Consider the following 13,737-nt stretch of genomic DNA (forward strand, 5'->3'; position numbering starts at 1 on the left):
TTATCTCCCTCTGCAGAATGCAAATAAATTCATATACTTTCCACAATGTGATTTTCCGGATTTAATTTGTGATGTGCTATCTCTCACTGTTACCAATAACCTACCCTTCAATTATGGGCTGCTCATGTCTTTGTCAGTGGGCAAACTTACAAAATCAGCAAGGGATCAAATACTTATTTCCCCCACTGTAGGCCATATGACCCATCCAGTCTGTCCATCCTCTGTAACCCCTAATTCTTCCTGTTCATAAGCGATCCCACATGCTTATCTCATGCCTTTTTAAATTCTGGAACAGTCCTCGACTCCATCACCTCCAGCGGGAGGCCATTCCACGCCTCCACCAACCTTTCTGTGAAATAATACTTCCTTAGGTTACTCCTAAGCGTATTCCCTCTTAACTTTGTCGTATGCCCCCTCATTCCAGATCTACTTGTTGAGGTTCATAAGTCTGTCCTTATAATTTTTGCATTCAAGACCGCTTACTAATTTCGTAGCCGCCCTCTGGACCGACGACATCCTGTTTATATCTTTCCGTAGGTGTGATCTCCAGAACTGCACGCAGTACTCCAAATGAGGCCTCACCAGAGACTTATACAACGGCACTATCACCTCCTTTTTCCTGCTGTTGATGCCTCTCTTTATGCACCCAAGCATCCTTCTGGCTTTGGCCATCGCTTTTTCTGTTTGAAAGCTTTAAGGTCGTCAGACACAATCGCCCCCAAGTCCTGCTCTTTCTTTGCACACTGAAGCACTACACCCTGTATACTGTACCGTTCTCTCGGATTTTTGCGACCCAAGTGCATGACCCTGCATTTTTTGGGATTAAACCTTATTTGCCAAATATTGGTCCATTCCTCTAGCTTCGTTAGGTCCTTCCTCATTTCATTCACACACTCCAGGGCGTCCACCCTGTATCAGAGTTTAGTATCATCTGCAAAGAGACAGACCTTACAAGACAGCTCTTCCGCAATATCGCTCACAAAGACGTTAAAAAGAGCCGGCCCTAGGACCGATCCCTGCGGTACTCCACTGATGACCTCCTTTTCTTCAGAGCAAGCTCCATTTACTACCACCCTCTGACTCCTACCATTCAACCAATTTTTTACCCAATCAGTTACTCAAGGTCCCGCACCGAGGGCACTCAATTTATTTATCAGCCGCCTGTGCAGAACCGTGTCAAAGGCTTTGTTGAAATCCAAGTATACCACATCAAGCGCCCCTCCCACATCCAACTGTGTAGTCACCCAGTTGAAGAAGACAGATTTGTCTAACACGCCCTGCCCCTAGTGAAGCCATGCTGCCTCGGGTCTCGCATTCCATGTAGTTCAAGAAATGTCACAATCCTCCTTTTCAGAATCGTTTCCATTAGCTTACTCACCACCGAGGTCAGACTGACAGGTCTGTAATTCCCAACCTCCTCCTTACTTCCACTCTTGTGCAAAGGAACCACATCCGCCCTTCTCCTGTCCACCGGGAACACTCCAGTTTCTAAGGAAGCATTGAAGAGGTCCATCAGCGAAGCCGACAGAACTTCTCCAAGTTCCTTAAGCACCCTCGGGTGTATCCCATCAGTCCCCATCGCTCTGTCTACTTTTAGTTTGGCAAGCTCCTCACGAAAACAGTCCTCCGTAAACGGGTCTTGGTCTACCATATATCCATCCCCTTTAGCCTTTGTTTTCTGCAGCCCTACCCCCGGTCTTTCATTCGTGAACACAGAGCTAAAATAATCGTTAAGCAGTTCAGCATTTTCCTTCTCCTCTTCCACATATTTCTCTCCCTCAGTTTTGAGCCTCACAATACTATTATGGCACTTCTTCTTGTTACTACGTAATATTGTGTTCAATTCTGGTCACTGTATCTCAAAAAAGATATAGCGAAATTAGAAAAGGTACAGAGAAGGGCAACAAAAATGATAAAGGGCCTGAGATGACTTCCCTATGAGGAAAGGTTTTAGATGCTAGGACTCTTCAGCTTAGAAAAGAGACGACTGAGGGGAGATGTGATAGAAGTCTGTAATATCCTGAGTGGAGTGGAAGAGGTAGACATGACATGAATCACTTGTTTATTCTTTCCAAAAATACAAGGATTAGGGGACACACAATGAAGCTACTAAGTCGTAAATTTAAAACAAATCGGAGAAAATATTTCTTCACTGAACGTGCAATTAAACTCTGGAATTCACTTGACTGAGGATCCATCGACGACGGAAGCAGGTTTGATAGAGGAAACCTCACAAGGGGAGTTACCAAGTAAGTCTGCTTTAGGGGAAAAGCCAGATGATATTACCTTGGAAGCCATCTGGGAAGCTTTGAAGAGTTTGGAAAACTCATTATCTAAAAAACTTCCCTAAATAAAATACCTGTTATGGAGGCAAAGTTGCAAAATTTGGAAACATTAACGGAGAATAATTCAAAAGACAGACCATCCTCCCGACAGACCATCCTCCGGCGGGGCCTCATATAATCTTTTGTAATATTGATAGAAACTCTCACTAATTTCCTTGTCCGTGTGGACTCGTTCTCCCTGCCTCTTCTTCAGCTCTTGAGGTTTAAACCCTTAAAGTTTTAGGCGGACAGGCGAGGGAGTGCTGGGCTGAAGCTGGGAACGGCGCTTGGGGGGGAGGGGGTCGAGGAGTCTATATTCAGCCCTAGGTGACATTGGAATCGGCGAAACCCTGCTCCCGGTGTGGGAACTGAAGTGCAGCATCAGGGACATTTGATGCATGTGCACGCCTGGGCAAGCAGGGACCACAACCAGCAGCATTATCGGGGACCACGAGAACAAAGCAGCATCTGAATCAGTTTTGGCGGGAAGCCCGGTTTTCTCTGAGGATGTGTGCCAGCGGGAGCCATTTTTTCTTCTTTGCCGTGTGCTGACTCATTCACGGCTGTGGGCCAAAAGAGCGAGCAGGGTGCAACCCCAGCACAGGAGAGTCAGGGGAGTTGGAAGAAATAGCAGGAGCAGTGACTCATACTCCGCTTCTTTACCCCAGAAATTGTGTATTAATGCACATGGCCTTTTTACTTAAACGGGCAGGGGAGTCCCAGCTCTTTCCTCCAGGTCCAGCATCTTAGGCCCTATTGCCTAAGCACCCACTTGTTGAGATTATCTGAGATTTACCAGAAGGCTCTAAGCCTTCGGATATGGAGGAAGATCACCTTTCCGGTGTTTCCCTCCCTGCAGGCTCAAGGCTTATGGAAGAAGGAGAATTGCTGCTGGATGGGAGAGATGACCTTACAGCAGCATGGTTCTTTCGCAAGGAGGAGCTCCCGGCTCTAATTGACCAGGCGCTCGAGATCTTAATTATTTTGTCCTTTCTGTTTAGTGCACCACTGATAAGTGCACGATTCGCTTATATGCATGGTTTAAGACCGCTCCTCTGCAAGAAAGACTCCGCATAAGCGCACGCACAGAATATGGAAGCTGATTGGCGCGTGACAGAGGAGCGGTAAATTTGAAATCTCGTTGGTTAACTGCCACAGGCAGAAGAAGCAAAAGAATGTTGTTAGAGTGTACACTGGAGTCATCGTCGTCGCGCAACTGTAAGACTTCAATACTGGCTGAACAAATAGAAGTTTTAAAAAATTAGAAAACAAACAGAGTCAAGCATCTATTGCTAAAGAATATGGTGTCAATCCCAGTCAAATTTCACATATCTTGAAGCAGAAAGATCAGCTTCTGGAAGCCTGGCAAAAAAATACAAATCCACACCGGAATCGTAAACGGGCGGGAAAAGCTGAGGATGTAGAAGATGCTCTTCTTCGGTGGTTTTCTCGAGTCAGGAGCAGACAGTTTCCTGTCAGTGATCCACTGCTTATGGAGAAAGCTAATCAGCTAGCTGAAAGTCTTGGACTAACTGAATTCAAAGCCACTGAAACCTCTTCAATGTCACTTTCAGCACCTAACCATTGTACCTCTATCCAGGAAATCCAGACTGCCCCCAACTTGATTGACTGCACTTTTTGTCCTTTTTTGTCCTTTAGATTGTAAGCTCCTTTGAGCAGGGACTGTCCTCCTTTATTAAATTGTACAACGCTGCGTAACCCTGGTAGCGCTTTAGAAATGTTAAATAGTAGTAGTAGTAGAAGGACCGACTGATGATCCTCCTTTGCTGCAATATGGATGGGAGTGAGAAGTTGGAACCCCTCGTGATTGGAAAGAGCAAACAGCCCCGTTGCTTCAAGAATGTTAAGCGACTTCCTGTGCCATATGAGGCTAACGCAAATTCATGGATGACTGGGGAAATTTGGAAGCAGTGGCTAAAGAAGTTAGACAGTAAAATGCGTGCACAAAAGTGTCATATTTTGTTGCTTTGTGATAATTGTGCTGCACACAGTGATGATGTCAGGCTGCTTAACGTCAAGGTGGTCTTTCTGCCACCAAACACTACCTCTCTGATCCAACCTATGGATCAGGGCATAATAGCCAATTTCAAACAGCACTATCGGGCTCTTGTGCTACGTCGTCTGATGAGCGTTATGGATGACCAGACTGGCAAGGATAAAAGTGCTGTTGAACTGGCTTGTAATCTATCACTGTTGGATTCCCTACATATGCAGAAAGAAGCCTGGAATCATATTACACAGGCAACCATTGTGAACTGCTACAAGCGGGCAAGCTTTGTTAGGGATGTGGAGAGGGACGAAACAGATGCAGCTGTTGAAAATCTGTCAGATGAACAGGCTGTTGACATCCCAGCCGGTGTTACTGAAGAGCAGTTTCATCACTACGTAGCTGTTGATTACGATCTACAAACAGCTGACGACAGCACTGATATCCAGATATGTGCCTACACGCAGGCAACGTCTGATGATGAAATGAGCAGCAAGGCACATGCTGACAAAATTCGCCAACCTCCTGTCACTTTTGCAAGAGCGCTTGAGAGTCATCACCGTGCGGGCCTATCTGGAGGCCACTGGATGTCAGTGCTGTGACAGTTTTTACCGCCTGGCAGACGTAGTCTATGGAACTCACAGACGCAAGAGTGTACAGAGGACTATGATTACATCAAGTAAGCCTAACGTCAGTTAACGGAGACGGTATAACGTCGGTTAACGGAGACTGTATATATAATAAACGGTACTGTACATATGTTAATCAGATGTGAAGCTTCTTTGGTCACAACGGTTAACTGCACGCTCCGGTTAACTGCATGTATTTCTTTAGTCCCAGACCCTTGCACTTAAGCGGATTGCACTGTATATAAATTTTTTTCTGAACAGATTCTCTGTATTCTCAGCATTTGTGAAACGGGCAAGCTGTTTTTTTTTTAGTTGCTTTGGATGGCAACTCAAACTATGTTAAAAACGTGTTCCTCTCGGTTCCTTTACAACCATTACTAGTTAATTCAGTGTCCACATCTAAGTAATGTATATGTGTAAGAGAGTGCTGTTCTGTAAACTGTATATTTTCATCAGAACCAATCAGCCAGTACTTAAATTGGTTAAGATCTTCCTCGGAACTTATCCACAGCATGAAGACATCATTTGTTTTCTTTTGCTTACTTTTCTTTTCTTCAGTTTATATTAAGGCTACATTTTAATCGCAGCTAACTCAGCGATTAATGCATTTATTTATTTCATTTGTACCCCGAATTTTCCCACCTATTTGCAGGCTCAATGTGGCTTACATAGTACCGGAAAGACGTTTACAGATTCCGGTGTGAACAAATACAATGTGATGTAGTGGTAAGATAAGTTCATATGGTAGAGCCACAATAAGAATCGTAGAGCGGAAGAGTAGTGTTGCGTTCATTACGTGCTTTAGTCATTACTTGGGATTTTAAAAATTGTGACTAAAAATATTAACGCATTGCAGCATCTCCTGTGTCCTCCAAATATCTCTTCTGCGCTCTCCCACTCCCAACCCCAACCCCTGTCTGGGGCGCAATCTGACATCTTTCTCCCATCTGCGATTCAACATCACACTCCCCCACCACCAAACAAGGTGGTCTTAAGGTAGACTGATGGGGGGGATTGAGGTGCGGGGGATAGATGCTAACCCGGGTGGAGGGGAGAGGCATGAGCTACAGACATGCAAGCAGAACTGGAGGAGCCACTGATGGAAGTTATGACTCAGGCAGTGAGCTCCAGCAGTCGCAAGAAGAGCGTAGTACTGTTCACCAGCAAGTTTGTTTCGCTGCTCATGGGGGTGGAGAGAGGGATAGAAAGAGATAATGGACATGGGGAAAGAGGTGAGTAAAGAAAGGGAGAGATATTGGATCTGGAGGTGGAAGGCAGATTATCAGTCCTCTATGGAAGGGAAGGGTAATGAGATTTGACATACCACCTTTCTGTGGTTACAATCAAAGCGGTTTACATATTATAACAGGTGTTTATTTTGTAGATCATTTAGTTCTCTGCATTGGTTGCCTGTGTTTTATGGGCTTAATTTAAGATATTTGTAATGATGATCAAAGTTTTGAAGCCATCTAAGTCATCAACATTAGTATTTCTGTTGTTAATCACTGACCAAGATGAGTATTAGGGATCAGTGGGAGGCATTGCTATGACCAGCAGCAATGACAATAGACCTCCAAGCAAATGCAAAAACAGCAGTAAAAGAAGCTTTAGTGCTGGAAGGAACTTGGTGCACAAGTGTTAGCTATTTGATCTTTTGTGATTCTAGAGTAGGGGTTCTCAATCCAGTCCTCATGACACACTGTAGCTAGTCTGGTTTTCAGGATACCCACAATGAATATGCATGAGGTAGATTTGCATACAAAGGAGGTAGGGAATACACTTTTATACCTCATGGATATTCACTGTGGGTATCCTGAAAATCAGTCTGGCTAGGTGTGTTCCGAGGACAGGGTTGAGAGCCCCTGCTCTATAGGCAAGCAAGTTTAGCCAGTGATGTAGTCCTGTAGGCAAAACGTGGCAGTCTAGCAGCTTTAATTGTGCTTTAAAGCTTTTATACTTCTACTACTACTTTGTGTTTGCTTGGTGGTCTGCTGTCATCGTTGCTGATCAATATGAGTATTATGCTCACAGACTCGAAGCTTATTGAAAATACTTTCATTAGATTGGCTAATAAAACAAGCACTTACAGCCGGGCACAATGAATAGTGGGTTCCCAGTTGTGCAATTTACTATATCTTGAAATCCAGCAGAACAATTACATTTTAACATTTCGAAACAAAACAAAAGCTTTTTTTTATTTGGGTAATTATTTGGATTATAATCATAAGCAGATGAAATTATTGATCTGTTAAAAGGCGCAATTATGCTAAGAAGGAAACATTATGTTTTTGTTTTTATTGGTTTTATGTTGTCTGTTACTGTAAAAATATCGATTCTTATGAATCTGCTAAGAATTTTGGGGCCGTTTTATTAAGCTGCAATAAGTGTAACCATGTGCTTAATGCAGGAAAAATGGCCTAACCCAGGATGTGCAGTATTTTTGAGGGGGGAGGGGAATGCGGAAGCATGATTCAACTAGCACACTGACATTAACCACCTCATTAACTGATTAGCATCTCCATAACACAGGAGCCCTTAGCACCTCCTAATTATTTTAAATGGCTGCATGCTAATGGTTACATTAGCACACTAAATAAGTAGTAGATGGAAAAGTAGAGAAGTGATCAAACAAAGGACAATTCAATCCAATATGAAAAAAGTTTTTAAAAGATAAATGTCGTATTAATCTCTAACATGGCTGTGTTTTGGCAACAATGCCTGCCTCAGGAGTGTCAGAATTCTAAATAATGTCGCTGACGACAAATGTTGATGAATTGTTAAAAGCGGCTAAGCTTGAATGCTACATGTAAAACTAAGGTCAAACGCCGCAAAAGCAGAGTTTGCTTCTCTATCAAACATTAGTGCACAGCCAGAAATTCAACAAATAGGAAAATGCCTATTTTATGGCTATGCTAGAAATGGGCTTAGTACATGGGAAAGACCCATGTTAGGGTACACTAAGCCCATTTACTAGCGCAACTTAGTAAAGGGGACCCTTTTTTGATTAGTAGAATATAACTTTTTAATAAACAAGTAGTCTTCTAAGACTATTAATAATCCACATTTGAATGTTAGTGATGTATTTTTACAGGGTTGCCCTGGCTCTTGGTGTCCAGGCTAAGGGTGCCATGGATCCTAGGGACTATGAGTTCCCAATTTGGTGATCCCATGCTGATTTTTTTTTTTTACTTTCCATTGACTTCCATTGAAGTCAGTAAGAATTTAAAACTGCATCTCCAAAGGTAATGTACTTATGTGGCCCTATTAGGGAAGTAAAAGTCTGTGCTAATATTTAGCACAGTTTGTCGTATCAAAAGTAATTCTGTATGCAGCTTATTTGCATGCATTTTCATTCCAAGTATGCTGAGGTTGGAACAGTGGTTTACGTGCAATTTAGCACAGTAATTTTTTTTAGTGCACTACTTTCCTTGCTGCTAAACTGAAAGTAAACTGCTGTGCCAGGATTTGCACAATTTTACATTGGGCTCAAGGTCTGCAGAAAGCAAATTTTTAAATTTTAGTAAGTAACATATTTTGGTAAGCTTAAAATGTCCATTTAAGAAACAATAAATAAAAGCTTCTCCATATTTCAAAATAGGTGTTAGTAACTTGGCATTTCGTCACTTGATTGACTTCACCTATACAGCCAAGCTCATGGTTCAGGATGAAGACGAAGCAAATGACGTATGGAAAGCAGCAGAATATTTGCAGATGCAAGAAGCCATTAAAGCTCTTGATATCAGGTAGATTTTTGTATCGTTCTTTTCTCACTGTTGCAAGTTATTCTGCCCCTTGGTGTAACAAACTATTGAAAGTTCATGCCTCAATAAATAAGTTGACCAATAAGATATCACTAGCTGCTTTGTCATTTTTCAAAATATGGGTACCCTCGAGCAGAAGCAGATATGTCCAGAGGAAAACTGAATAAAAAAAAAATGCATGCTTCAACATTGTTTTGGGATACCCAAAATTTCACCTCTGTGACATTAAAAATCAGCAGATGAATGCTGTTAGTCAATGCTATCTTTTCACACAGTAAGTTGGTGGTCAAAGAAATAAGACAGAGTTCAGAAAGGATTCTTACTGTAGCTGATGTTAGCAGGGGTAAGTACTTGCTGGCATTAGGTAATGATAATTCTTCAAGGACAAGCAGGACAGAGCATTCTTACATGTGGATGACTGCCCTGATGGAGCCCCTGTGCGGACAGTGTTCTACATGTTCTACAAGCCTTTGGCAGGCCCGCCTTCGCATGCACAAGTGCCTTCTTGCCTATCCGAGTTGCAAGGGACCTGCAGTTTCACTTTCTCTGCGGAGCTGAGAAGACGCATCTCCTTTCACTGAAGCAGTCTTTTTTTCATGTGAGAAATTTTGCCTTCCTCCCTCTCGACCTTTCTTGTAAGTAGAATGGGACTTTATTTTTGTCCTCATTTTTCCCCTCTAACATTTATGTCTTTGTTTTCGGCACTTTCCATTTCTTTATTTCTTTGCAGTACATGGTCGTTTTAGGCCTGAATTCCCAATGGGTTTAAGAGGTGTACAGACTGTTGTAGGATCATGTCTGTGACTGACCCACATGATATGTGTCTAAGTGTCTGGGATCTGACCATCGTTCTTCTAATTGTTCTCTTTGTGCTCAACTACAGAAGAGAACCCAAAAGAGTAGAGAGGCCATGTGCGAAAGACTTTTCGGCATAAGAACAACTATACTGGATCAAACCAATGGTCCATCTAGCTCAGTATCCTGTTCCTAACAGTGGCCAATACAGGTCACAGTACCTGGCAGAAACCCAAATAGTAGCAATATTCCATGCTATCAATCCCAGGGCAAGCAGTGGCTTCCCCATGTCTACTTCAATAGCAGACTAAGGACTTTTTCTCCAGGAACTTGTCCAATCCTTTTTTAAACCCAGATTAACTTCTGATACCATGTCCTCTGGCAATGAGTTCCCGAGCTTAACTATTCGTTGAGTGAAAAAATATTTCCTCCTATTAGTTTAAAAGTATTACCATGTAACAACAGAGAAATACCCAGTGTACATGAATGTAACTCACCTTGAGCTACTACTGAAAAGGTGTGAGCAAAAATATAAATAAATAAATAACTTCCTTGATTGTCTCCTAGGCTTGTACTTTTTGAAAGATTGAAAAATCAATTTATGTTTACTTGTTCTACACCACTCAATATTTTGTTGACCTCTATGGTAACCCCCCTCAGCCATCTCTTTCCAAGCTGAAGAGTCCTAATCTCTTTAGCCTTTCCTCAAATGAGAGGAGTTCCATCCCCTTTATCATTTTGGTCGCCCTTCTTTGAACCTTTTCTAATTCTGCTATATCTTTTTTTAAAATATAGCGACCAGAATTGCACAAAATACTCAGTGTGGTCACACCATGGAGTGATACAGAAGCATTATAATTTTCTTTTTCTTATTTTCTTTCCCTTTCTTAATAGTTCCTAGCGTTCTGTTTGCTTTTTTGGATGCTGCCACACACTGGGCAGAAGATTTCATTTTTCACAATGACACTTAGATCTTTTTCTGAGTGGCATCTCTAGACATAAAAATTTGGGGTGGCAACGGGGGGGTGGGAGGGGGAGAGCAAGCTAGGTATGGGGAGGGAGCAAGATAAAATGACATTTCTGCACATCATACCCCTCTTCCCCCCACACTTTTAAATTAGCAGTAATAGGACACCACTGCCTTCTATACACAGTCTCTGTGTAAATGAGTTTTCTAGTCCTACTAGGGCCTCCCATATCGAATTCAAAGTTATTATTGCTGGTTTAAGAGGTAAAAATGACTTACTAGTCGATAATTGTCCAGGCAAAACTCCCTCAAAATCTTTCTCTTCCTGAGATGCAAGTACTCCTTCCAAAACGTTTGTCACTTCTGTAGTCTCTTCTCCGATGGCAAAACTTGGCGATTTCTGGGTGGCAGACGTCTCCTTTGTGGGAATTACTCTCAGGTCTAAGACGCTGAACGTTTCCCGCCCCTGCTGCCGCCCCCATGCCGTCGGAGGTCTTCGCTCCTCGGGGCTAAGCGTGGTATCTGCCTCTGGCTGGGGAAGCAAGGATCCTCCTATTGCCCCTTCCAGCAGCGAGGAATTCATCCCCGAGTTTCCTCTGGGCTCCATAAAGCAGTCCATCGGACCCGAAGGTTTTGCAGCTGTGGAGGAGATCACTCACTGCTTTCCTCTTCGCTTCGGCATTTAAACACTGTTTAAGGCAAATCGGGTAGAGAGCTGCTTTAAAGCGTGCACTTCAAAACGCCATCCAAACTGTGATTATTATCTCTGGAAAAACACGTGCTCTTTCTACTGCCAGATACTTCCTTTAAAGCAGACGGGTTGTTTGTGTAGTGATTCTACAGGATGTGGAGACTAGAAGCGTAGCCAACTTTTGACATCAGGGGGAGCAGACCTTTGTAAAATAGGCACTAATGCGAGGCTGAAGGGCTGATTTGCATAGGTGCCATTTCATTCAAAATCCATTTGGGAGAGCAACCGCTCCCCTTGCACCCCACCTAGCTATGATTCTGATGGAGACCATTAGTCCTGAGCATTTTTAATTTTGAGTGACAAGGGCCCTTACTCCATAGCCTGCTTTCAAAAATGGGCAGACACTTGCAAAATAACACAAGACCCTGAAAAAAAGACACTCAAACCTATATAGGAAACTTATCACACCATAACAGCCCTAACACTTATGAAAAGACAGTGCTATAAAATAAATAATAACACAAGACCCTGAAAAAAAGACACTCAAACTCATTCTCCTCTTTTTCTCATCCTCTAGTCCTTAGTCTCATTCTTTTCAACCCTCATTTACCAGCTTTTCCTAACTCCCTCTCATCCACTCTGCAGGACTTCCATTTCCCCCTCTGTCTCTCTCCTTTCCTAGTTTCCTGTTTTCTCTCTTTCACCTGCTCTTCCAGATCCCCATTTCCATCCTCTGTACTTAACCTCACTTTCCTTATCTACCGTCCACTTCCTCTAATCTCCTCACCAGCCCAAGCTCCATCCCTGCCTCCCCTTCCTTCCCTCTCTTCCCTCCCTTGCCTCCAGGCCATTCTTCTATTTCCTGTTACCTCTCTTTCATCATCTTTTAAACCTCATTCAGCCCTTCAAAGACTCACCCCTTCTTCTCTCTTACCCCTCCCATCACCTTGCTCATTCCCATTTTACATCATTGATAAATAGGTTAAATAGCACCAGTCCCATTACAGATCCCTGGGGTACGCCACTATTTATCCTCCTCCACTGAGAGAATTGGCCATTTAACCCTATCCTTTGTTTTCTATCCATCAACCAGTTCCTAGTTCACAATAGAACATTGTCTTCTATCCCATGAGTTAATTTTCTCTGGAGTCTCGCATGAGGAACTTTGTCAAACGCTTTCTGAAAATCTAGATACACTACTTCAGCCGGCTCACCTTTATCCACACGTTTATTCACACATATATGGATGTCACTAGCATTTAGCGTGCACTAACACTTAGCACGCCTTTGTAAAAGACCCCCTAAGTTTGTATCTGAGGCAATGGAGGGCTAGGTGACTTGTCCAAGATCACGAGGAGCAGCAGTGGGATTTGAATCGGGCTCCCCTGATTCTTGGTTTGCTGCTCTAAACATTAGACTACTCCTCCACTGCATAATTTTGTTTTGATTAGAAAGTATAGGAGTGGCCTAGTGGTTAGGGTGGTGGACTTTGGTCCTGGGGAACTGAGGAACTGAGTTCAATTCCCACTTCAGGCACAGGCAGCTCCTTGTGACTCTGGGCAAGTCACTTAACCCTCCATTGCCCCATGTAAGCCGCATTGAGCCTGCCATGAGTGGGAAAGCGTGGGGTACAAATGTAACAAAACAAAAAAAAAATTGGTGAGGCAAGAATTCCCTTGGCTGAATCCATGTTGACTCTGTCTCATTAATCCATGTTTGTCAATGTGTTCAGTGATTTTATTCTTTATAATAGTTACCACTATTTTGCCTTGACATCACCCCTGAATCCCTTTTTAAAAATCGGTATTAGGTTGACCACTCTCCAGTCTTCAGGTACTATTGATGATTTTAACGACAAGTTACAGATCACAGAAGTGTGAGACATTAGCATTGAAAGCATTGGTCCTCATGGCTTCTGGAGCTGCACCAGACACTGGAGATGTATCGACATTGAGGAGGTCTCCCTGTGCCTCATCATTGAGTGCCACTAGCACCTGTTCGGTCTGAGCATCATCAGATCTGACACTGGGGGACGTTTGTGGTTTCTTTGTTGTTCTCGTTAGCACTGAAGGACTCCAATGCAGGGCACCAAGTGAAGTTAAGGAACATCAGTCCTCCTTGAAGCATGGTACCAGGATCTCTGGGACACCGACATCGCCAGTACATGAGAAGCGTTGATACCGAGAGGCTTGCGCCTGCTCTGTAGAAGAGATGCCAATGCACCAATCTCCCCAAAGCCAGGACCCTGCCTCTGATTCGGGCCCTTCATCATTGCAGGTGGTCTCCACACATGCAGCAACCCCACCTTTACCAATGCGTGTCCTCAAAGAGCAACTCCAAGTCATGTTACAGGAGGAGTTGAGATGCATCCTGCATCGGTGCAACACTTAGACATCGAGGGCACTTGCGCCGACTGTTGTACTGCTACAGCCCATCTTGGAGTCCCATGCCCTGCCTGTCAGACATTCATCAATGCTAGTGTCTCGCAGGGCATCAGAGCCAGTACCAGCTGATGGGGTGCTCCTTTTCACCCCGTTGGGAAGGAAGCAACCCCAGAGTCTG

General features: G+C 43.4%; 1 protein-coding gene across 1 annotated transcript in view; it reads left to right on the forward strand.

Annotated features, from left to right (window-relative positions):
- ZNF131 (zinc finger protein 131) overlaps positions 1-13,737 on the forward strand; it is a 206,725-nt gene that overhangs the window by 87,827 nt on the left and 105,161 nt on the right. The window contains exon 4 of the mRNA XM_030193094.1: positions 8,560-8,704. Within this exon, the coding sequence (XP_030048954.1) occupies positions 8,560-8,704 (145 nt within the window). The remainder of the gene's footprint in view (positions 1-8,559; positions 8,705-13,737) is intronic.

The sequence above is a fragment of the Microcaecilia unicolor genome, chromosome 2 (assembly GCF_901765095.1).
Source record: "Microcaecilia unicolor chromosome 2, aMicUni1.1, whole genome shotgun sequence".
Taxonomy (NCBI): Eukaryota; Metazoa; Chordata; class Amphibia; order Gymnophiona; family Siphonopidae; genus Microcaecilia; species Microcaecilia unicolor.